This window comes from Corapipo altera, unplaced genomic scaffold (genome assembly GCF_003945725.1).
Source record: "Corapipo altera isolate COAL_440 unplaced genomic scaffold, ASM394572v1 113, whole genome shotgun sequence".
Taxonomy (NCBI): Eukaryota; Metazoa; Chordata; class Aves; order Passeriformes; family Pipridae; genus Corapipo; species Corapipo altera.
Genome location: NW_020884895.1, coordinates 8549495 through 8575933, shown reverse-complemented (window position 1 = coordinate 8575933; position 26439 = coordinate 8549495). Strand labels below are relative to the sequence as shown.

Sequence of the window (26439 nt, the reverse complement as noted above, 5' to 3'; positions counted from 1 at the left end):
ATGGGAAGAAAGAAAGGGAAGGGTATGACGTGAGGAAAACTTACTTTGCAAAGAGGTAGATTTATCCCAGGGTTTCCACAAGGCTTTGTTAGCAGAAGAAGTATGGCTCAATTAAGAGGGGAATTTAATCCACAAATCAAAACTTGTCACTTGGAGAGACGCTTCCCCCACCTTCCTCTGCGGATGTGTTGGGTAATCAGTGGCAGGTAATCTGTTTTCACTTAGTACTCTGAGAGTGACACATCCGTAAAATAGCAAAAAATGAGAAGGGAAGAGTGTGCTGAGACTGTGGTATTGCAAGTAATTATGGCCCTGAAAGGCTGCGTGTAAATTGTTCCCTGCGAAAAGCCATCTCCTCGTGCAGAATGAGCGATCAGTTAACTGCCTCTGTATCATTAGCTCATGGAAATTATCTTACTTGTATTTCACTCATTCAAAAAAATTAAAATTTAGCAGAACAAATGTGCTTCAGCAAATGGAGGAGTTGAATGTTTTATTAATTGGCTGCTTAGCAGGCTGTGACAACAACGGAGAGGGGCTGAACTTGGCCGGGAGGCATCATCTGAGCCTTGTGGTACACCTGTGAGGTGAAATTCCTGACTGACAGCCCTTTTGGAATTTCACAGCACCAGAGTCCACAGTGATGGAGAGTTAACACTCCCCTGAAAATCCATAAAGGCCAGGGTCCTGCTCCTTTTGTGTCTCCAGGAAGCCCCACATGGCAGTCCAGCACACATGGAAAGCAGCAAAACTGAGATGCTCGGAGAAACCCCTTGATATCCACCCTCACTGGCAGGTTAAAGATTTCTGTAAAGCTCAACTTTATTTCTTTGGTGGAACTTTTACTCTTTGATGAGGACCTTTTTCTCTCTCCTCTCTGTGCCTCTTTCTCAGGGGAAGAATTTGGGGAGGACAGGGGAGTCTGTGGGAGAGAAGGGCAGCTCTGAAACCTTGGAGAGGGAACACTCCTTGCTTCCCTCCCTGTTCAGCATTTAGTAAACATATAATAACAGATAAAAGGAGACAAATACATGTTCATTTAGTGAAAGCAAGGTGTGACATTACTGGTTTCAGCATGGTTGATTTTAGCTCATGCTAAGGAAGACTGACAGAGAAGGGGAGGTGGGAGGAGAAAAGACAGGAATATTAGCAAACCAACATCAAACAAATACTAATTTTGTGTGTTTTCAGGCTTTACCAACCAACTGAAACATCCAGAAGAGACTTTCTCCACAAAAATCTCTTGTAGTTTGTAAGACACCTTGTTTTATTTGTACTCTTAGCTTTCCTTCCCTCCCTCCCTTCCTGAAAATAGGCACTGCAAATTTTGTTTTACCCCATAATTCTGTCCCCTTCATATGGAGATTTTTTTGACTGTTTGTTCACAGGTCTTTATCAGAAAAGACAGTCAGTATGACCAGTGGTGGTATATGTCAGTATGAACTTAGCAGACTGATTTGGGAGAGGGTCCTTTTTCACATGGATCTTGCATTTCTGACCAGTTTTCCTTCAAGGTTTGTTGTTATCCTAAGGGAAGCTGCTCCTGATCTCGGCCATCCCCGGTGATACTTTATAATTGAGAAAGCTGGTTCCAACACATGGACATCCCTCCTCGTTTTCTCAGTGGATTGATGGGACTTCTTGATTCTTTATATAAATATTTGTGGTTTTAAGGACCAGAAAATTGGGTGTGATCGTTTTACCTGCAATGTGTACGTGTTACCTTTTCTCAGACAGCAGCAAAGTTTCCTCTCAGACAGTGATGTTTTCCTGAGAACCTTGTTCTTGCTTCATGTGCCAAATCCTGTATGTTTTCCATAGAACCAGCCTATTCAGGTTCTGGGGAAATCCAGATGTCTTTCTGGATTGGTTTGTTGTTTCCACCAGCCGAGCGATCCCGGTGCTATTTCCAGATGAAGCAAATGTCTTTTGATCCTACAAACCCTTTATAAAACTCACCTCTTCTCCCTGCCCCCCCCTTGTGATTTTGTTCAGTGAGGGCAGGACTGAAAAGGGTTTAATTCAGGTGATTTTGTAGTGATGCTGCCTGTTACAGTGCACTGCTATCTGCCACTTCAGTGGGGTGTGATGGTTCAGTTCTTTTTGCTAGAAAAAAACTTTTTTTCATAAAACAAGCCTGCAGGTGTCCTTCTGGCTTCCCTTCATCTGAAGCCTTTCTAGTGTGTGGGAAGAAAAACAGAAAAAAATGCAGATAGTAATGATAGTAATAGTAATGAAAACCTCTAAAATAACCCCCCTCCCCAAACTGTTTGCAGATTCAACCAAAATGGCATCTTAATGTTTGAAACTTGCTTTTTACTTATGCCTTGTCCTCACTGACCCTTACTAATGTACCCTGGCCCCTTCACAGCTGGGAGAAGACTCTGCAGAGTGACTTACTGGTTTGGAGTTTTTCCTCTTTTGAAGTGAAAATACAATTTTCTGTGCAACTGTGCCAAAATTACCTTTACAGAATTGGCTTTATTTTTCGTTTGACAAGGAAATGTTTCTGGTTTTCCTTTCTCCATTCCCTGTTCCTGTTTGGTCAGTGCCCCATAAATATACCTGAACACAACCCCTGCTCTAAGCAGTTCAGTTTGTGATTGAAAATATCAGGAAAATAGATAAGCACAGGAATCAGTTGTAAATGTACTTCCTTTCAAGTTTATTTAAATTCTGGAGGAAGTGAATTGCACAGGTAATTATACAAGTTTAAATGCTTTGAGGGTGAGGGCTGGTCCTATATTTGATTATCTCTGATATATATATTGTTCTTAATTATACCACAATCCCTGGTAACTGAGAATTTTGGTCATTTCTGGCACAAAAATAACTAGTTCTTCAATATCTTGCTATTAAGCTTTAATTACCACAGGTTTACCCTTGTGTAACTATAAACTGAACTTTATCATTAATTTTTCAGCATTAAAAAGAAAAAGTAGGCTAAACTTCAGCTGTTGTAGATGAAGTATTTAGAATAATTTCCCAAAGCCCTTCATAAATGTGACATTGATTCATTGATATACAGACCATTAGCAGTTAGTCTCCTCTGTTCATCTATCATTTCAATTATCTCTAGACTTCCCCAGGGTCTTTGACAAATGGGAGACAATTTACATTTTGTACATTAATGACCTTGGTGGAATTTGTAATTTTATTCCCCCCATCTTATAATTATACTTTAGCATTGGAGGGGAAAACCCCTCAAAACTACACTTGACCAGTTTTTAATTTAATCAGAAGTGTGTGGCGGTTGAGGTGTGGGAAATGGAAGAAATAAGGGGGAAAAAAAAGAATTAGGGAATAAAATGCTTAAAAATATTTTTCACCTTGAGAAGAACTTCTACCTGAGGTGTCTGTGTTACAAGGGAATGGGTCTCAGGATTAGGGAACTCTGACAGTGCACAAGAGGAATTTCAAAAAATGGTCCCTAAAAAGACAAAAAAGTAGAGGAAAAAGAACCATGTTTTAAAACGTGTTTTGGAGGTGTATGGCATAGTTGGATGTCCAGTCATCTAACATGGAGCACAACATCCCTCGTTGGTTTGCACCATCAGACACCTGCTCCACAGGGAGCCAGGCTCGGCTGTGGAAAGCAAGTGAGAGTGATTCTATGATCATAGAATTGATGAGGTTGGGAGACACCTCTAAGATCTTCAAATTCAACTCTTCCCCCAGCACTGCCAAGCCCACCATTAACATTGCCCCAAGTACTGTGTGCACACACCTTTTAAATCTATCCAGGGATGGGGACTTCCCCACTGCCCTGGGCAGCTGTACCAGTGCTCAACAACTCTTTTGGGGAAGAAAGTATCCACCGAAACCTCCCCAGCACAATTTGAGGGCATTTCCTCTTGTCCTATTGCATATTGTCTGGGAAAAGAGACCAACTCCCACCTTGCTGCAACCTCCCTACAACTGTGTGTAGCCTGCATGGACCTGGCAGAGGTCAATGTTGAAGCTTTCCAGACTTCAGGTGTTGTCACCATAGAATATCACTAAAACTCCTGCAATATGCAGCTGGAAGGTGAACTGTGGGCGATAGTGGCACCAAGGCTGGCTCTAGGTAAAACTTGTCAGGTGCTAAAACAATTTTCATTAATGATTTTGAGTTGTCTAATACTCAGAAATAATCCTTCTTAGCTTTATGTTCTGTAGAACTTTGCCTGTTAAGGTAAATACTAACTTCCTGCTCTCCCATCTTTGAACCACTGGTGTTTTGCTCCAGTGGTGTAATAACCAGGTTTTAGTGTTACCTGTACTGGCCACTGTTCACACATGTCCTGTGTTTAAAAGAATAAATGTAGAGAAGTATCTATATGTTGTCTGTTCTTTTCACTGTTAATTGTCATAGTGTGGGAGATATAAGTATTTAGTAAAATTAAAAGGTATAAGCATCTAGTTAAATTAAGAGGTGTAAGTATCTTGTAAAATTAAGCCTTTTAAGCTTCTAGGTAGGCTAAAGACATGGTGAAGTGCAGACAGAAAAAGTAAAATTAATAACTAAAATATCCTGTAATTGAAGAACAAGTTATGGCCTTGCTGCATTTGTTCCTTCAGCAGAAAAGTTCACAGCCAACTTTCAGGATTTTGGGGTAGTGTGTTGTTTTTTGAGTAACACAGGGACACGTTTGCAGTGACTGCATCCATCGTGGGGAAGGAATATTCTCCAGGAATATTCTCCAGTTGTTAAAAATTCCCCGTTGCCATCAGTAACGGCAGCGTGGTATCTGAGATACCAGAGGCTTTGCCTTTCCCTTTGAACATGAAATCACTGCAGTCTCTCAGACAACATTAGGTGGTAGCTGTTGGCAACAGAGGCAATGTTGGGAGCGACGTGTGTTTCTGGCTGGATTTCCAGAACCATCCATAACATTACACTACATGTACTCCGCTCGTAGATCACACTTCCCTTTTGTGCGTCACAACGAATCTGGCTGTCTCTTCCATGCAAAAAAGCAATTAGCCTGGGCTGGATGTGAGGGATTTATTTTTTGATTGGAACTGAAAGGGTGAAATTCCAAATGCGGAAACCTGAGCTGTGAACTGGCACAGACCTACGGGCCATGGCAATCCCACCTGGATGCTCGTGCTTAGGAGGGGGTTTATGCACACAGGAAGAAAGATCTTGGTTTTAAATGGTGCTCAATCCAGTCTGGGATGTGTTCAGGCCAGGCTGTTCAGCCTTGGATCCTTCTGACGTACGCTGTACAACTGTTTTTCCAAAAGCTGAAGAGCCAGCAGCACGTGGTTTGAAGAGGTTTGGTCAAATGAGATGCTCTGAGTGGTCCATAAGAGTGAGTAAAAGATCAAGGTAAACATATTTATTGATTTATTTCCTCACTCTTCTGAAAGCAGAACTCAGACTCCAAACAATCCACGTGTCTGTGGAATATACTTGTCTTTGCCTGCGCTCATGTGCACACAAGTGTCAGCTGGATGCATATTTATTTTCACACAATCTCGTAGCCTTGCTTGGATTTTTCTACCCCAATAGTGTTTGCTCTTTGCTGCCTGTTTTTAATTTTTTGAACATCTACAGTAGATCTTTAAAACTTTGAGCTTATTTCTAATACACGTTCTGTTTAACAGTATTGAATTTAATGCTTGGACCTTACTGCTGCTCAAAAAATAGAGTTGGTCATCCTAAACCCAACAATCTTACAGGAGTGTGGTGTTATTTAAGATTTTACTGTGGTACACACTTTGTTAATGGTGAGAAACATAAAATATTTCATCTGTTTGCAGGGAGAGAAGTGGAGGAACGCATGTTTTAAGGTGTAAAATGATCATGTATAAAAAGATCAACTCATACAGTAACTTGAAAGTTTTAAATTATTTACACTAAGACAGTGATGTCTTGCTGAAAACACAAATGCAAATTTCTCTTTGGTTATACCCCCTGAAAAAATTGGTTATGGCTCTCCATCAAAACCAGATGCCTGATATCCAGAGAGATTTGAAAGGCAAATTTCGTTTGTGTTGGGAACCAGAGTGTAAAGTTTGGGTTACATAAAACCAACTCTTTCTGGCTCTGGTACAAATCAATTTTAGCAATGCAGGATTAACAATTTCAGCCCTCTAACTTCTGCCTGCAATCACCTTTAACATCGGTTGGTTTATAAACCTTGAGATCACATATTTTTATAAGCAGGACTCCCAGGCTGTAAAGCTGAGCCTGCTGCCTCTGCTCAGGCCAGGAGCTACACGTGGGGAACACATGTGTGTGCAGGAGCTGGGCAGGTCCTGGATTCAAATGCTGGTGTCAGGCAGAGGGAACTTGCTGCCAAGTTGTTCTTTCTTCAGAGTGTCTGCCTTACCCCATTGTGCTGAGCCTGATTTATTTGTTTTAAAGGAGACCTCTGTTCTGTTCTGCTAGGAAAGGCCCCGAGAAATCACAGCTGTGCTCTGCTACTCATTGTTAATTTAACTGGAAAAAGAAAATCCTGTTTCTTCAGTTCTTTGCTTCGAGCTTGTCACTGGTAAAGTCTTCATGCAAGTTAATGGTTTGTACATCCCTCTTTTTTCAGGCTTCATCTAACTCTGTATCCAAGTTTACGTGTCCTGCTTAGTGGGAATTCCCTTTCAGTTAAAGGATGCTCACCTTACTGCCGTGTCTGATGAGGGGGATTCAGACCTCTCTGAAATATTTAGCTCCTGTTCAGCACTAAATGACATCTCTGCCTTTCCAAAGCACCCAGGGACTCCCTTAGAGCAGGGACATTAAGCAATAGTTAACAAGCACCCATTGGTGTCAGATAAGTTAGAAGAATTCATAAAACAAATTAGGTAATGGAATCTCTGGGAATAATGACTTCCCTTGGGTTGCTTTACAAATTAAACTGATGAAGATTTAATCTTTTTTTTTTTCCCATGGGTTGTTTTGCCCTTGACACACAAGATCAGTTACTAGAACACACAATGACTGTGTCTTAAACATCTGTCTGTGTAAACCAAATAAGGAGTTCTCATTTATGTCTCTTGTAAAAGAGTGACCTGGTTGTGTGGTTGTGTTTCAGCCACGCATGATTACAGGGAATGATTAAAGAAATGTTTTTTTCTGTAGTAGAAAGTGAGGTGGCTTTGCAACTATAGTTAGTGCAGGATTTTTGTCAGGGCAGTGAGTAATTCTGCCCACAGAACTGTTAGAAAGATCCTCTAGAAATGGAAAAAAAGATGGGAGAGAATATTCATGAGGACATAGGAAGGAAGAAATATTTAACCTGTTTCAGTTTGTAGCAGAGGCTGTTTGATTCCAGGCTAGATCTGAGGATGAGTAAAGTTTTTGATTGACTAACAAGGACAACTATTAAGAAAAATAAGAAAAGAAAAGAGGAGCTTCCATTTAAATCTCAATAATGAATTCCTGCTCTAAACTGGAAGCTGGGCACACATCATCCTTTCTCTGCTGAGAAATTTTTTACATTCATTTCTGTTCATAATGGTTTGGGAAAAGAAAAAAATAAAAAAGGTGTTCATTATTCATGTGAAAAATGAACTAATTTGCTCACATGCTTAGTCCTGGGGTTAATTATATTATGAAAAAGAATATTTTGTAAGGAAATGGCTTATTACAATAGGAGTGCCTATTGAAATTTAAGCTGCCCAATTTGTCAGCTTGCTCAGACCATACTATTGTAATAATCACCCTGTTTTTAGGTTAAGCAGCAACCTCTGGACTTGGGGCTTTGGTCCTGTGATGGGGACTGTGGACAGGAGAGGGTTTGATGTGCTCTCTGCCCTGCAACAGCACCTGTCACTTTGCACCCACATCCTACCATGGCATCAGGTAGTGTTTTGTACGAGGTGAGAGCCTGCCCTGGTGTGAATTGAATTATCAGAATTGGCTGTGGAGTGCTTCAGGTGTCCCTTTTCCATAGTGTTGCAGTGGAAGAAAGGACAGTCCTCGATTCGAGACGTTTATTTTACAGGCATAGATAAAAAGAGCCATTCACTTTCTCAGACTGATCAGTTCTGCTCCTGAGTACAAAGACAGGAAGAGAAAAAGCTGGAATAAACACTTACCTTATTCTACACTTACAATAGGACTTTTCTTTGCTATAGCTGTGATTTGAGTTCCCTTTACATGAAAGTTTGGGAGCTGATTTCCAGGTAAGCCGTTCTTGTAGCGCTCGGTCCCCGTTCCTGCACCCTGCTGGCTGGAGCTTGTCCTCCTCACACTCCTGCTGTCACAAACTCCAGTTGCTGCCATATATAGCAGAGCTTTTGAGCATCCCACGTTGCACATGGAATGCCAGCACTGAACTGGTGGAATCTGACCCATCCTTACTGGTTTTACCTGGAACAAGCATTTATTTCTGTTTGAAATGGCTCATTCACCTTCTGTCCTGGGGAGTCTGAAAGGCATCAGCAATGGACACCTCTGTCTTTATCTCTGGTTTTGTTATTTTTGTGTTGGACTATTGCAGTGGTCTTCAGAGGACATGACATCTTAAGTCTCTGAAAAATACAGGTTGATCAGAACACATGAGCTGCTGCCTTTTCTTCCTTTCTATTCTCTTTTAATGCCAGTGCTGTGGTATCTGGTCTTGTGTTTGGTCCTGAAGACGTTGGCACTACCGTGGGTACCTTCAGGTTATTTACACTTATACATGTCACTGGCTGTCACTCTCCAGCTGTCTTGGCCTGAAAACTTCAATAAATTTGCATAGTCTTGATTTTTATTTTTATTTTTTTAAATATGGGAGCAATTAGTTCTTACGAAGCTCTGTAAAACTTAATGACTGTAAATGCTAAGCTTTTAGAAATGACCCAGAATATTTTTTTCTGTATCCATTTTCAATTCAGTTCTGATAGCCTGGTTTATAGACCTTTGCAAGAACCTGAAGGAAAGACAGAAGTTCTTGAGATACAGGAGCAAGAGAGGAAAGTTGGACATCTTGTTGGGAATAATAGAAAATACTAGGAAAGAGCCAGATTTAGTTCATGACCACGTGGCTGATGCCTTCTACTGACTTCCTCAGTCAGGAAAGCAGAAGGCAGCAGGATACGAGGATGTCTGGGGTTCAAGGTGCACTTTGTGATCTCCTTTGGGCACCAGGACTTGGCTCAACTGGACTCAACCCCTGGGCTTGTTCTTGGGATTTAGCACTCGAAAGATAAAAGAAATCCAGTTGCTGAAGTCTCACTAATAATCACTGCTGTGGAAATGATGTCTGAAGAATGTTTACCTACCTGCAAAAATGTGTAAGGGCTGATATTGTGGAATCAAACTTTCAAAGTTCAAAGTTTTTTCTTGTTTGTGTGTGCATAAGCAGCACTTGTCTGTGCTGGAAGTTAGATACACCACAAAAAGACTGCATTTTTAGGGCAAAAACACTTCTAGACAAAAGCAAGGGCTTTTAAGGATGTCACTGCAGAGTCCTGGATTCTTTCTAAAAAGGTTCCATTTTGTGGCATCAAAAGTCAAAGCAGAAAGAAACCCACCTCGGCAGAGCTCTGATGTGGAGAAGGTGCCCTACAGCCAGCAATGCTTTCTTTTATGTTTTGCTCATAACCATCATAGCAGGCAAAGGCAAACACTTGTCTAATTTGATAAAATATCTTTAATTGCAGCAGCAGTACTTGAGGTTTGGGCTGGCTGCATCAGCTCTGTTTGTAATCACAGCTCCAGCCGCACTCCACAATCAGCTCCAATTGCCGCCAATTAACATCCGTTAGGCTGGTGTTGCTTTATTCAGATCTTCTGGGGTGTTCAGTTGCATTATTCATACCTTGTCTGGGAAAACATAGTTTAAAAATGAGCACTGTTACAGGATTTCATTGTACTGTGATAGACCTTTTTTCTCCAACTCTTGGTTTAGTTATTCTAGTTGGTGAAGAGAAGAAAACTTTGGGCATGATTTAGGTCTTGCATTTCACTTTTAGGAAGTAGTTGTTCCTGCTTGATAGAGAATCTTAAAGAGGGATTAAAAGAAATCAAAGCTGATGTTTTTTCACATCAAAGTTTGGGTTTGGAAGTCGTCGTTTCGAAATGTCATCGATGTGCAGGACATTAGGAATGAAAAGAAGAACAAAAAAGAGGGAGAGTAGCCATGTGTATGGTTATGGAGAGCTGCCATAACCAGGGATAGAGATTTTAAAAGGACTTTTAAATGCTAGGTTTCAGAAGTGCATCTGGTCTGTAGTTAGCAGAGAGCAGGAGGGTGAGGGCCATCTCTGTACCCAGAGCACTGAGTGTTTTCTGCCATGGCACAAGATGAGCCACAGGTCCAGTCTAACACAGCTGTGTGTGCCAGCACTTTGGGCTTTAAGAGTTTTTTATTTCACTTATTTAAACTTTGAGCCTGGTTTTTCCCCCCGCAGCATTTTATTCTGATTTCAAAGGAGTTGTTCTTAATGTGAGCAAGTGCAAATGATTGATTAATGTGTTTGTTTTTTTTTTTTCTCTTCAGATGATGATTTTAATAAGGAAAAGTGAATTCCAGCTAAGTGTGTCTAACAAGGAGCTTTATTTGCTTTTGGTTTTGCATCTAAGTTGCATTAAATGGAAGTTTTTAGTGCCCCAATCAGAAAAGAAACCAAACCATGGCAGAGGCCCACATCCCTGGGGAGCATGGACCATGCACATAATCATTACGTGACTGATGTTCTCTGCATGTAGGAATGTGACATGGGGCTAAAGAGGAATGAGTGCGGCAGTAATTTCTTTAATTAAAAAATAAGGAAAAAAAATGAAAAAGAGGAGGTGATAAGTTGTGAGAGCACAGGTGCCACAGCTGCTGATGGAGACAGTGGCAGTGATGAGTGTTTTCTGGGAGGTGACGCTCTGGGAGCCTGTGCCAAACTCCCAGATAAGTTTGCTGCACTAATCAGGCGCTTGTTAATAACGGCTCAGATTTACGATACTTCATAACAGCCCAAGAAGAAATATTCATCCTGTTATTGACTTTGTGGAGGAAGAAAACCTAATAAAGCATTGAGAGTGCTTAATCAATAGCCGGGCAGGGCTGCGCTGACTATCAGAATGAGCAGCTTTGTTTGCTATTCAGGCGGGTAATTTATGGTTAGTGCTGGAAGTGATGTATGTAATTTATGTTTTAGAGACAATTACTGCTCAAAGACAACTGCTGCAAAGCTTTTGCAGCAAACCAAGGGAAAGACAAATGCAGTCTTTGGGGTGTGAGTGTTGTGCCCGACAGCCTGTCCAGTCTGTTTGCTCATTACATTATATTTATGTATAATGCTGCTGTGATCTATGTGTGTATGTGCTTGTGTGAACCACTTTTTCTCATAGCAGTGAGTAGCCTTTAAAGTTCAAATCAACTGTTTCAGGTTTCTGGATTTTTTTTAGACATATGGTTTTGGTTGCAGACCATCTAATCTGCAATTTGAAAAAAAAACACACTGTGTAAAACCTAAGTTTAAGATGGTACCTATTCTCTGGATCTTTAGCACTTTAAAAGAATCAAATCAAATTATTTAGATCTGTGAATAAAAAATTGTCAAATATGCATTGTGATTTGCAGACACTTGCCTATAACACCTCCTTATAAAAGCACATTGTAAAATAGTTGCAGATATACATCTTTGTGTACCAGGCACTCAGATATATTAAGTTGCACATGACAAACTATATTTAGGTTTGGATCCTAACCATTATGAGGGTTCTTTTACCTGACAGCATTTGAGTTATGTTTTCTGAGTTAGGAATTTACATCTCTAAACTGCTATAAAAGTCAATATAAGCTACCAGTGCCTCTTAGAGAGAGTAATCAAACTGCTTTCTTAAAGATATTTAACATTTAGATTCCTGAAGTCAGACCACCTTCATCACAGTCTACAGAAGAAAGTCCCAAGTGCTATTGCTGTTATTAGTGAAATGCTGTCTTCCCACTGAATAATGAGTTCTGGTTACTTTGACCCCTAATTGAAGCTCGATGTTTTAGCCTAATGCTTTTAAACTAATCAAAATCACCTTCCCTCTCCATGCTGGTGGGCTTTATTCATGCAGGATTGCAATAACAATGTGAATGATTTTACAGATTTTATTCCACTTCAGTGATTTATTACAAGTCCAGGGAGCTCTGGAGCTGGCAGTTCATGGGTCAGAGCGTGGGAGAGCCCCAAAGCTGGGCACCAAAATGGCAAGTTTGCCTGTGATTTTGTTAAATAAATAAAGTTGTTGCTCATATGCAGCTGATAAATATAGAAACTTTGGAAAATGGGTTTGAAATACCAGGCTGCAGCTATGAGATTCCTTTAGTTGTCTTAAAAATTAGTCTTCATGTTAATGCATATTGCATAAAGTTGTTGTATGGGTAAAATAAAAACACTTTAACTTCTAGGCAGTGGGTTAACTGGTGTGTTCCACAGGTCTAAACATACAAACCATTGCCAAAATTTGGTGGTGTTTCACTCCTTGGAAGGCTTAATCTCCCACTGGTTTTTAAAGATGCTGAATTCAGCTGCATGTGGAGACCCTGCAGAGCTGCAGCCCTCACCTTTAGCTCAGTGTAGAGGACACTTCTGCTCCAATGCCAATATATATTTCTGCTTTTCAGACTGATTTTTTTTTTCTCCATCTGCTTTCTACATCTGAGAGCTAGTGGCAGTGCAGGTCGCTGCTGCTAGATTTCAAATTGGAATTACCAATGAAAAACACTTTGTCCAGTGTCTCCTTTTATGTAAAGTTTTCATTTATTTGTGGGAAATCTGAAATCATCCAGATTTTCATAAAAAACTTAGTGAAGGGTTGTCTTCCCCAGAGCTGAGGATGTGTGATATTTTTAGCCAGGGAGTGAAGAGCATTAAACAAGAATAGGAGTTGGGATCAGTCCTTCTCCATTTAGCATGTAGCTCCTAAGCATGGTTAATTGGGCAAACATGGCCCATTTCATGAAAAAAAAAAAAAAAAAAGGCATATTACCTTACATATCAAGTATTTTATGAGATCTTTGGAGAAAAGACATCTTTTTATGTAGTGCCACTCTATAATAGCACTTGTGCAGGTAGTGTGGGACATGGACATGTCAACAATCCATATTTTAAATGCTAGTGGATTTAAAATATATTGTAGACTTTTCCCCCACAGTTTGTGGACAGATCATTAATAAAATTAATATCAGGTTAATATAGATGAAAGGTGTTTTCAATTATTTTTCCCTATGACTTCGCATGGCAGGATTGAAGGCTCACATCCAGCGTGTCCCACGGATAATGTTTTTGTGTTGCAATATTGGCTCTATAAATAAATGTGAAACATTGCAGTAGCAAACATCACATTTATTTCTTTTTTTGAAGTGCCTACAGCGTGTCATTACAGATGGATTGATAGGCTTGATAACATTGAACTTTTGTCAGACCTAACGTGGCAGACTTGTTACATGTCAGAAATTTTCTGTCATTTTTCTCACTATTCAAAAGGCAAAATATATTTGCAACCTTGAGTGACATTGAATGTGGAAAGCAGACAGAAATTATTTATCATTTCACAGAATTGTTTTTGTTGGGTTCATTTTTTTATGTGTTTTTGGTTGTGGTTTGTGGGGTTTTTTTCCAGTGGCAAAGCCGTAATCGGATTTTAAAACCCTGACTACTCTGTTTTAGGAATATGGAACAGCTGACTGTGGCTTGTAAGAGGCGTATGAACCATCCTCTTACAAATGTAAAACACATTCTTTATTACTTCACATTCAGATCATTTATTTCTGTGCTTCTTGGACTGAGGCAACATCTGACCTTTTATTATGGAGCTGCAGAAAACAACTTGGCAGGGTGCAGGCAATGGAGAAGGTCTTGTACAAGAGACAGGACAGTGAAGGATGTGGATGCTTAGAGAGCAAATTTTCGTGGAATTTAACCATAAACTAGTGTAATTTATACCTATTGAGTGTATTCCTTCAAATGTAAATGCTCTGTAATAGGGATAAAGCTGCTTTATTTTGTGATGATTAGCTTTAAACAAGATATTTGTTTTAAAGAGATGTGAAAATTAAAAGTCAGGTTTTGTGTGTATAATAGAAAAAACAATGGGTTTCTGGTGTAAAAAAAAAAGCAGCAAAGAAATGGATAAAAACATTTCATCAGAGGATGAAAACAAGTATTAAGGCAGAGGCAAGGAAATCCTGGACAGAGCATTAGGAAGATAGAGTTGGAAGAAGTAGAAAATGAGTTCTCAGTCATACAGCACCAATACTTTCATAGCTGGACCATGGCATTTTATGCTGAACAAGAAAGGAGAAGATTTCTGATTGCTAATAGACCTACAATCAAAGGAGAAACATTCTATATATTAGTATGCAACAGCACTATACACTTCCAAATGGATTATAGCCTAGTGAAATCAAGAGGATAATGATTAGCTCCTCAGCTAGAAAGGTTTCCTTCCAATATTTTGGTTCAAAATATAGACACTGGTGTTAATAAATCGGACTGTATATTGCAGACAATCTCAGTCAATGTTTTATGCTGGGAGATCATGTAGGTTTGTGGGTGCTATACACGATGTGGAAGAATAAAGCAGCTCTTCCCTTTATTTTGTTTAAAGAAAATAAAAAGAGCAAGGGACTTTATTAGTTTTCAATACTGTGGGTATAAATAGAAAGTCGAAGCTGTGGAGCAGGGTTATTATGTGGCTCATTACTGTTTATTACCATGAGGCACATCAAGATGTCTGCGAGTAGAGGGTGTGTGTGGGGGGGTAAATCACTTGGAACACGCCTGTTTGTCGCTCTCCTGCGCGGTGCTGGGAGCGTCGTTCCTCCTTCCAGTGCTTTGAGGAATATGTCCAAAATCTGTCGCTTGTCATATGTTCTCTCCGTCTCTTGCCGAGGAGAAGCGAACAGACGCACGTCTTATTTTGGTACCATTTGGTTTTGCATTTTGGGGGGGGGGGGGGGGGGGGGGGGGGGGGGGGGGAAGTGTTTTTCCTCGGAAAAGTTTCCGTCTGAATTGCGTCCCCATGAAATTGGGAAGAGCCTTGTTGACTTCAGGCGAGTTAGTGCTCTGTTTGTTGTCTAGCTTTGAGATAAGTGAATTATAAGTGAGTTTTCCTTTATTTTTTTATGTAGCCTGTCACTGTTTTTTAGTATCACTGAGAACAAAGAAGTTTTTGTTGTGTCGGTCATTGCACCGAGTCTGGAGTTGTAGAGAAAAGAGGTGGTTCTAGTGAGTTCGTACCTCTTCAGCTGCACTTTAGCAAACATTTGTGTTTCATGACACACTTTTCTTTTAGCTTTTTAATAGTCTGAAACCTCCTCAAAAATTTCTTTTAGCCTGTGGCTTTTAGCCAGGATCAGAAATGAGCCAGTAAAGTGAAGCTCAAGCTCATCAAAGAGCTAACAAACCTTGGTAAATCTTAGTCTTTAACATCGAAGATTTGCAGTTGAAAGGCTTTCACCTCTCTTGCATGAATGTGAAATTCTTTTTTTTGATTTGTCTTCGCAAACTAATTAAATGGGGTTTTTTTAAGCCTCATTTCCCCATTGGGAACGTGGAGTGCTGCTAATATGAAGTAACTGCCTGTGGTTTTTACAGTCATACTGATGCTTATCTTCTGTTGCTTAATCTTCCTCCTCCTGATTTTCATTCTCTCTAGCCTGAATGCAATGTCTGATCCCAACCAGTGCCAAAGGCCTTGTGGATGAGAGATCTGGCACCTGCAACCTCATCCTGGGCCTGATGATTTCTTTGGAATTCCATATATAGGGTACATAAATACAGGGTTAAAAAGCATATGTCTTTGCTATTGATTTTTCTCTGCCACAGGCTGCCTATTTACTTATTTCTTTTTTCCATACTGTTCTTTAATGTTCTTCATTTATAATGGGTAAGGTTCTATTTTGCATGCAGGCAAACAGTAACTTATCAGTTAAATAAGGTGTATAGATACCAGTGGCTGACAGAAAGCAGGACCTTAATTGATTTAAAATACTACCCTCTTTCAGAGGTTTCTCATCTCTGCTACGACTGCTGGAAGCAACATAATACACAAGTGAGGCTGCTGGAAGTGTCTGTATAAAGGTTGTTCCTGATGTTGCTGCACAGAGGTGGAATTTGGTGAATTGGGTAGAACCTGCAGCGAGAGCCGGGTGGACTCTGCACTCAGCCTGTGCAGAAGAGGAGTAAAATCCCACCCTTGCAACTCTTAGCATCATAGAATTGTTTAGGTTAAAAAGACCATTAAGACCATCAAGTCCAGCCATTCCCCCAACACTGCCAAGCCCACCACTAAAGTGTGTCCCCAGGTGCCACATCTACTAATGGTTGGGGTCGATGATCTTAGAGGTGTTTTCCAACTGTAATGATTCTGTGATACTTGTGTCTTAAATCCCTTCAGGGATGGTGACTCCACCACTTTACTGGGCAGCCTGAGAGCTTGACAACCCTTTCCATGAAGAAATATTTCCTAATATCCAATCCAAACTTCCCCTGGCACAACTTGGTTGGTCTGGGGGCCCCAGCAACATATCTGGGAGTTGCTGCTCCTGGGGTTGCTTCGAGGTCCTTATCTGTACATCCCAGTAGCTGTCTCATTTTGTCACATTGGAATTGTACACAGCTGTCCTCAAATCCCCAGGAAAAATGGTCAATGCCCATTCCTTACTGACTTCTGTGTCCTTTCTTCTGACAGATGTCAACGAGTGCACCGCGGAGAATGGGGGCTGTCAGGACCAGTGCTGCAACACCGTCGGCAGCTACCACTGCAAGTGTCCAGCTGGCCAGAAACTGGAGGAAGATGGAAAATCATGTGGAGGTAATGTTTTGTGCTCTGTCTCACTGCTATTAAGGAATCAGAGGAGATGTTGGTAAGGAGAAGAGAATGCTGGGTTTTGTGTAGCGCCAGCTGAAGTGTGTGTGCTCGGAGTTGTCGAGAGTGCGGATCTTCTCATGCCTGGATTATGAAGATGTAACTGTAAGAACACTTCAAAGGGTTGTGGGTTTGTTTTAGTTTGTTGGAAAAACGTTATCACTTAACCTGGATTGGCTGTGCCATGTTCTGATTATGGGATTTCCATCATCAATTTGGAAACTTGAAGAAAGTGTATACATTTGATAATATTTCATCTGCCTCTAAAGCAAAATGGTCCTTATCAGAAAATACACATACATTTCACATTTCAATCACAATTCCACAGCTAGAGATTAACCGAATAAAAAAGGATTTAAAACCACATGCTATGTAAACCCATTTGTCTTTTTCCTAAGGGAAATATAAGTCTAGTTAGTGCATTATAGGGTAAGATTTTTTCTTATGCAAAAGCTTGACGTTGTGCAGAAGGAAAACATCACATAAGCTTGTGTTAGAACACATGATGAATGATGGTCAGTCTTCTGACTCGTAAACAGAGTGGGTGTAAACAAGCCCAGCTGATGTGTTGACCTACAGTCACTACATTTTGTGCAGCATCAGATGCTGCAAAAGGCAGAGGAGACCAGGAGGTGTAAGGTACCCAAAGTGTAATGGATTGCAGGCCAGATCAGTTCCTTCCTCCTGAGCTCTCCCCTGACACAGGTAATGGGTGTGTGCTGCCATATGATCTCAAGAGCTCTTCTGTGTGCCTGGATTCCACCCTCTGCTGCATTTCATTGCTGCCATAACTGCACCATTGATGGTTTTTTTATTATCTCAGGGTAGGTTTTCCTGAATTGCATTATCATCTTTTCACAAGAAACTGTCTTCTCTGGCTTTTCCTGTTGCACAGTGTCTGACAAATTCACTTCTTCCAGGATTTCCTCTTACCATTGTCCAACTCCCTTTTAAGATTAAATACAGATACAAAGCACTGTATTTCTTGCTTGTCATATGCTTTATCCTAACTTTATAATTGATTTGGCTGCACTCTTTTTTTCACTAAAAGACGATAGAATTATTTTCTACGGCAACCTATCACTTGAGATCCACCTTGAGAGTGTAAACAAGCTGTGGATGATTATTTTATTTTGATTGAAGCATTTTGTTATGATCCTCCATGCTTTCAGTTCGTCCTTTTGAAACCTCAGCCCAGGAGTACCATGCATGATTCACAGATTCCTGCTACTTCACCTCAGACTGCTCCTACCTCTTTCAGGGACTGAATGGTAATATGCCCATGAACCAGTGTACAGGTCTGTATTTTGATGACTTAATGATTTCAAATCTGCGTAATAGTTGTCCAAACACCAAGTTTTTGAAAGCAGGGGTCCTACTTGTTGTAATCCTAATTTTCTTGGCATGCAAGAGTCCTTTCTGACTTAAAGTAGTTAATTAAAATAATGTTCTTCTGCACAATTCATCTATTCTTTAAATATACTTTAAATTCTAGCATTTGGACATGCTTTAAAAACTCAAACAGAGCTTAAGGTATTTGATTCTTGTACTATATTTTATCTTACGAAGAATTGCAGGAGAAGATATTAGCTTTTTTGAAGCCACTTTTTAAAATCTTTAGACTACAATGGAAACAATGAACTGGAAAGGTTCAAGTCATAGAACAAAGTGAACATAGTGGTGACACTAAATACACCTGACCTTTTGCAGAGGTGATAATACAAGGAGCACATGGCTGTATTGACCTGCAGAAAGGCCAACTTTGGCCAACTTCTGGCCATCAGATGTTACAATATGAGTAACTTAGTGGTTGATTACTACATGAGGGAAAGTGAGCTTCCAAACAAAACTGCCTGTGCTGCTGGAAGGTCTTTTAGGACATGCCACTGAATTGGTGTTTTATTGATGCCTCTGCATTGCTCAAAGGAGTCATTTTGCTGATGGGAGTAAAACAGCTTCTCATTCAGGTTAACCAGAGTTTTTGGAGGAATAAGGCTTATTGTTACATTCTTTCTGCCTTTATAGCATCATTGTGCTTTGTGTTACCCCTCAGTCTAAACTCCAGCGTTAAATAGATGTTCACTATTGTTCTGCTCCCATTATTCGTCTCGTGGTTGGTTTTATTTCACTGGTGACTGAAATGATCGATTGGTGTACAGGGTTTTTTATAAACCAAGGTACAAATAAGGTCCATTGTTAGAAAAGCAGCATGGAAGTAGCACAGATTTTATTCAGCAAGTCATTATTAGTGGAAAGATTGATCGTGTTTTTCAGAAACAAAATAGAGCATCCTTCTGACAAAAGGGAAAGATGTTGTCAGAAAATAACTATGGGGTTTTTTACAATATTTTTTAGCCATTTGTAGCTGTTTAATGCTAAGGAAGGGAATCCAACAACATAAAGAAATATACTGCTGGTTTGATCAATCATCACTGGAAGGGTTGTGAGCAATTTTTTTTGGAGACCCTAAAGCCTAATTTCACAACTAGAATGAGATGAGGATGCTCAACATTCCCACCTTCCAGTGTGTCAAATGTGTATGCAAGACACGAGGCTCCATGAATATGCACAAGACAACAGAACATAATAGCTGAGGTAATCTTAAAATAATTATTGCTCTCAGCTTTGACTAAACCTTCCCTTCCTCAGGTGGTTCTGTGGCTGCTTGGAGCCATGTGAGGAAGGGGATTGAGCAACACATCCTGGGACACCCCACACTTTGGGGTCCATGCTGCTCCTGCTGAGGGATCTTTCCTAAATAACTGGGGACTCTTATGGCAGGATACATCATTCAGAGTTGTGTGGTGTGTAAAGTCTTACTTGCACCGAGAGGCGAGTTGTGGTGAGGTGAAGGCATGTGCATCTCTAGAGAAATGCCAGCCAGAGCTGTGACCTGATTAGCCTTTCAAAACTAATTATCTCCATGTTGTACTGCAGCTTTCACTCTCCAGCCTTCATGCTCAGAACTTCAGTTTGCTTCTCTGACAGAGAAATATTTTCTGGCAGTTACTGGCACAGGCATTACAGATTGTGACAGAAAGCTCCTGCTTCCCTCCCGCTCTTCATGTGTCTGATGGAAATGAGTGATGAGAAGGGATTTGGATTTAAATCACTGCACAAATAATATGACAAATTAGGATTTGACATTTACTAGCATATGACTGTTGGCCTGATGCAGTGCCCTGTGGATCTGTACTAGTGTGTGGTGTTTCAGGGACATTTCTCGTCAGGGTCTGTGAGTGGATTTGCTCAGAAAGCTGTAACGTGGTCTGAGGAAGGCAGTGGAAATGTGTATGTGTGCAATACCTCCTTGTTTGTTAAGCAGAGGCACCACTGACAACCCATGGCAGTGAGATATGCTGTGAAATGTATAGACATTTAATTTTTTATTCTAATGCAAAGCAGTTCTACTCTAGCATTGCAAAAGGCAGAACTGGTATTTTCTGAACATAAATACCATTTTAAATGGTAATTTTAAAGCTCAGTTGTTGGCACAAGTCCAGATCTGTAAGGGATGCTGAGGTTACAGCTACAAAAGCGTGTTTTCACACATGAATAAGCTGCAGAAGTCAACTAGAAAAAAGGTCATGACCTTATGTTAACCTTCTTTGGCAAATTGTCATTTCTTATTTATACTATTGCGCTCTCATCTGTCAAGGCAGCTGAAGGAACTTAGAGACAAGTGAAGTTCTGTGATTAACTGTTGATGAAAAGAAGCTTCTCTTTTACTGATTAGAGTGATATTGCAATCGCAGTAACCCCGTCCCTGGGGGTTTCGGTCAAACCTTGGAGCCCTGGCAGGTTTCCTGACCTTTGCCAGAGGGACTTTGGGAGCAGCTGCTTCCACAACCAGTGTGTGACTTTGCAGGGCCACTGCTGGTTACCCCAGTAATGGGAGAGTCACCAGTGTCACTGCTGGAACCTGATCCCAGGATGGATGGGAACTCTCCAAACACTGTTGCCTCAGAAGAGTTAATAGCCGGGCTAAAAGGAATACTGAGGGACTTGTCTGAGAGCAAGGAAGTGTTTATTAAAGTGACCCTGGCGTTATTAAGTCGGTAAGGTTTGAGATATAACTTATTCTTGTCAAATTCTGATTTTATCAAAGAACAAACGTTAATTCTACATTTGGACTGTTTTCCCTGCCCAACAAATCAATGTGCAGGCTTCTGCCATGTCCTGTGCTAAAACCTGAAGGACATAATACCATGCAGCTCTAGGGAATTGCCAAGGCATTTTTAATTCATTTATTTAATTTTTCTTAGAACAGGGGAGTTTAGTCCACTGGAGGGATTCAGGATGCTTTTGCATCATTTTATCTCTGAAAGTTGCATTTGACTCAACACATAGTATCAGCATGCTGTGACACAGAGGTAGTTATTTCCAGGATCACTTCAACAGAAGGAGAACCAGGAAAATACATTTTACCAAAAGAAAAAATATACCAGTTCTTATTACAGCTGCAACAAGTACCAAACTGCATGAACTCAGCTCTTAGGGCAGTCAAGTGAAGGTACTTCTACATTAGGTTTAGCCACCCCGACTTCTTTGTCTTTCATTATTTCAAGACCTTGTCTTGAGAAAAAGAAATAAATCCAGTTGCAGGAATTTAATCATAATTATCTAATTATTTGTAGCTGAATTACTCTGCCCCCACCCATGTTCACCTCAGAGGGCAACAGACAACTCCATGCCATGACCTTAACTGACCCCATGTGAACAATCTTGATAACTAAGGTGTTTCAGTGTATTGGAATTTTACAGCAATTCTAAAAGGAAAAGAAAAAGAATAGGCAAAAGAAAAAGACTTTAGAGAGGAAAGAAGGTAAAACCTGATTTCTCATTTTTCCACTGCTGTGGTTAGTTGCTCTCAGGTATCCTGGGACTCCAGCTTTCGGGGCTAAGTCAGAAAATTCCAAGTATTTATGTTTCAAAGTATAAAAACACTCTGTGCAGTACTGCCAGGGGGTTAAGAATAAACATTTTCTTCTCCATTAATTTGCACATCCAGAATACTGGTAAGTGTCTGATATTTGAAATTAATTCAACAAGAAGCAATATCTGTTTTTACATTTAAATATTGTTTATTTATGGTTGCTCCTACCTGTCAAATAAGTATTTTTAGTCACAAGCAAGAAGCATAATTACTGCTTTTGATTTCAGATCCCAGTTGACAATAAAAAAAGAAAGGTTCCCCTACTTCTCTTACAAAGGGAACTAAATTAACTAAGACTAAGGATAATTGTGCATTATAAACGCCATTATGCACTCAGACTTCTGTGGTTTTCTGGAGACTGTTGGATTTAGGCAGGAGAACTGAGGGGTGTTTGTGCTCGGCTGTGGAAACACTCCTGGCAGAAACTACTGGAGACATTCACAGCTACGTTTGCAAACTATTGGGAATATAAGTTTATTTCTACTCCTGAGTAAAATTCTTTCAGAATTCTCTTTTTTAAGTGTTTGTCTCTGGCTTTTGAGAAGAAATGAAGGCTGGAGGTGGTTCCTCTGACCTCCCTTACAGTCTCCTATGCTGCATTGGAGCTGGCTGGGATCTGCTTGGGATCAATAGCTGTGTGAAGCTGTTACATTCTCCTAGGCAAATAGTGTCATCTGTCTGCATTCGTCTGTTCCTGGCAGTTCTACACCAAAGAATGTGCTCAAAATAAGTAGTAAAAATGACAACAGATTCATGGTAAAGGTAGCATTGGCTGCAGGTTATTGGAGTTTTTAAATGGATTACCTAAGTCCTGATTCATGGCAAGCCCAAGCAGGCAGGAACCTGAGCTGGATTCCAGGGGCTCATTCCAGGCTGGCAGTGGCTGTCAGCACAGCAAATGCCTTGGTTTGGTCTGGTTAGCCCCCTTGCTTTTTGTGAGGCCTCCCCAGCCTAATCCACTCAGTGACACACTGGGGACACATAAACCTTTCAATCTTATTAGAGTATATCATATACTAAACTCAGCAAATCCCAGTATTTTGTGTCTGAGCTGTTTCTCTTCATTCAGGAGAAGGACACATCACTTAGGCCAGAACAGACACTTCCAACCTGGTTTAGAGCATTTATGTCAGTCTTGGCCAAGAAGAGCATCTGATGCTCTGATAATTGATTTATTGTTGAATTTTAATTACCCTTGCTCAGTTTTTCTCCTGATTCCTGCTCAACTGTTGCTAAAGTCTCCCCACTCCTCTCTCACACACTGAACAAAGGCGGCTGTGAGCTGAACCACCCAATTTCTCACATCTGCTATCCCTCGGGGTAGACAAGCTAACAGTTATGACAGCTCCCTCCAAAGTGAGTATTGCCATTGAAGGCTCAGCTCGTTTATCCTGGATACATGTTTTTATCGATTGGAGCTGAGAACAGGCACAGTCAGTTTTCAGTCACTTTTTAAGTAGAAATTTTATGCACACCAGTTGGGTGTCAAGAGCATTATCCTAATCCAAGGCTCCAAAGCAACAACTGAAGGAGCCCTACCTGTATTTACAGCCTTGACTCTTGGGGCAGGCTGGGACCACTTACATTTCAATGGTTATTTCAAGATAATCCTGGTAAATCTCTTTTTTTCCATGGAGGAAAAAAAAAATCTCTTTTTTCCATGGAGCTTGTTTTTTTGGTGCCTGGATTTTTCTCTTTGAATGCTTAATTCAACTGCAACATTTTAATAACAGTCTTTTGCATAAACAAACCATGGAACTGGCAGTTTAATGTTCAGGTTATGTCAGGATTACATGGGGTTGGGTGTAGTGCAGCTTGTCACCGTGTCATACATTTCCTGCAGCACATCTTCTGCTGTGTTCCAAGGCAGCGTGCCTTTTAAAAAGCACAGTATTATTCATACCCCACAGAAAACTGGCACCTCTTCCTGCATTCCACTTATCAGATGAATTATTGATCACTGATCTGACACGGACTGAAAGGGAAAACTTTGTTTCTAGATGTCACAGGTAACAACAAAGGCAGAGTCCCATCTCAAGAGCATCTGCTGGCCCCATCCATATGGTGCTCGAAGCTCCCCGTGCGTCACAGCTGATTATAGACTCGACACATGGGCTGCTTCCCAAGGCTTCCAGCTCCATTCTCGTCCTCTGGGAGCTGAAAAGCCTCACATGGGCTCTACCAGCTGGAAGGAAGCACAAAGTGGGAAGCATAACTTGCCATTGTCTTTGAAGAGGAGCGGTTTTGGGAAGTGCAGGGACAGGGACAGTGACAGTCACCCCTTCTGTGGTTTCTCTGTGTGTGACTCCAGGTCTTGCAGTTGTGGGTTTGTGCAGAAAGTTGGGCAGGAGCTAAAAAAAAAAATGGTCTGAAAAGTTTTCTTTGTCCAAACGACTCCATGAATAAGGCTGTATTGATCAGCTTTTGACAATGAAAACAATTAAGGTTCAGAAATATTGTAGTATTTGCTACACTACTCAAGGATTTAATGCTTTTAATTAATGCAGGAGCTTTGACTAGTTACATGAAAAGCATTATATAACTATTTGAAAAGACTATTATTGTCCAGACAAAATAAAATATTTAGAAATAATATGACAAAAATGATAGACTGCAGTGCAAATATGTTTTGAGATATTTCTAGGGCTCTGATTAGTTTATATTAGCTAGTTTCTAGCATTTATGACTACTTCTGAAAGGCAGGTTATGGAGAATGTTAACATTCCACTGGGCTGATTGACGATAATTAGTTTATTTTAAAGGAAAGGAAAGAAGCACAGTATTGTTGGAGCTGACTAATGTGAATTAAAAGCCAGGTAATCTTTTCTGCAATTACAGAGATACAATGATTGCCGTTGTCAGAGAAGAAAATCCACTCGTACTTTTAAGAATCATTATGTAGGAAGAGTTTTGCAAGCCTGAAATTGAAGCTCTGGTCATGGTCTCCAAAATTACGGTTAGTAGTAATTTTATGCAGAAGCAAGACTTTTGAATACTTAAATTACAGCTTGTTTGTAGCAAGGTATTTACCAGCAAATATAAGCATCTTATAAACAGCACATGAGTCATCTTGGTGTTCATTTTGAGCACATCAAAAATGTAAATTGCAGCCAAATTATTCTTGTGTGGAGAGGCGAGGCTTAGAAACCCTGAATTCATACTTTAAATGGAAATTACGAGAGGAAAAATGTTCACATTCGCCTTGCAGTGGAGAGTATTGTGTAGGGTAACTACAGCTTTTTCTATAGCTTTGCCTACAGGCTCCACAAACAGGGACTAAGACAGGAAAGAGCTCAGCTCCTGAGTGGTATTTATGTTGCTCTTTAGAAGCATTTAATCCTGATCTTCACCAGGACAGCTAATAGAACTTGGTTTTGGGGTTTCTTTTTAATTGAAATGCCTGTGGATTTTACGAGCCATCTGATATATCTTTAAAAAGCTTTAAAACAATTTGTGATAAAATCTAAAGCAAACAGAAATCTGTCAGCTTCTCTGTTCAAAGCCTTGGCCCAAAGGAAGCGATCCAGACATGGCTGTCAGTGAGATAGCAACTGCTGGGAGAGCTCCACTGCGTTATTAAAAGATCAGTAGTTTGATCAGCATCATATTGGATTACTCAAACTTCAATTACAGGAGTACCTGAGGGCTTTAGCTGGGATATATTAGAAGACCAACTTGAAGTAAACCTGCTGTTGTTGCATACCAGGTCTGTGAAAGACCCACCTGAGAACCTTTTAACAGCTCCTATCCCAAAAGAGACTCAATGTCAGCCAAGGAGCTCAAAAACAAGTAATAAAAATGGAGCAATCAAGTGATTAATTTGATGTGATTTTTTAATCTCAGGAAGAGGAAAAAAAGCAGGTAAAATAAATTCTTCTGTGGCAGGTGTCATTGTTCCTACAAAGACAGGCTGAGAGAGTTGGGGTGGTTCAGCTCAGAGAAGAGAAGATTCTGGTGAGATCTTACTCCCTATTCAGGGGATACAAAAGCTGGAGAGAGAATTTGGATAAGGGCATGGAGTGATAAGACAAAGGGGAATGGCTTCCCAGTGCCAGAGGGCAGGTTTAGATTAGGTAGGGGGAAGAAATACTTCACTGTGAGGGTGGTGAGGCCCTGGTACAGATTGCCCAGACAAGCTGTGGATGCCCCATCCCTGGAAGTGTTCGAGGACAGGTTGGACGAGTCTTGGAGCAACCTGGGATAATGGAAGGTGTCCCTGCCCATGGCAGGGGGATTAAAACTGGTCGATATTCAAGCTCCCTTCCAATCCAAACCATTCTGTCATTCTGTGATTAGGATCCAGCTCTGGAAGTTGGCATGGACATGTTTTGGATGTGTTAATGCCACTTCTCTCTTCTTGTGGCTGAATCTCTGCAGAGTCTCATGTGATGTGTGTCATAAGGAAGCAGAGCAGGAAAATCTCTGTAAAATGCTGGCATTTGCTCACTGGCAATTTGTGTTACAGATTGTCCTGGAGCTGGGATGGCTCCAGTGGGGGATCAACGCTTGTGGTGGTATCTGAAGAGGCACCCCATGAACAAATGGCTGTAGAGCAATACCAGGAGCCAGCTCTCACAGAGATAGAGGAGATTGTGCTGTGGGCTCTAGTTTAGAGGGGCAGAGATGGAGCTTGGTGGCTGAATGGTGTGCGTGCCCTCCCTGCTCTCCTAGTCCTGCAGAGCCTTGTCACAAATGACATCCGTATTTCCAGCAAGGTGGAAACATCAGATTA

At 40.7% G+C, this 26439-nt stretch overlaps 1 protein-coding gene across 1 annotated transcript in view; it reads left to right on the top strand.

Moving 5' to 3' along the window:
• LOC113949163 (multiple epidermal growth factor-like domains protein 6) overlaps nucleotides 1–26439 on the top strand; it is a 189117-nt gene that overhangs the window by 87763 nt on the left and 74915 nt on the right. Inside the window, exon 5 of the mRNA XM_027647410.1 lies at nucleotides 16595–16717. Within this exon, the coding sequence (XP_027503211.1) occupies nucleotides 16595–16717 (123 nt within the window). The remainder of the gene's footprint in view (nucleotides 1–16594; nucleotides 16718–26439) is intronic.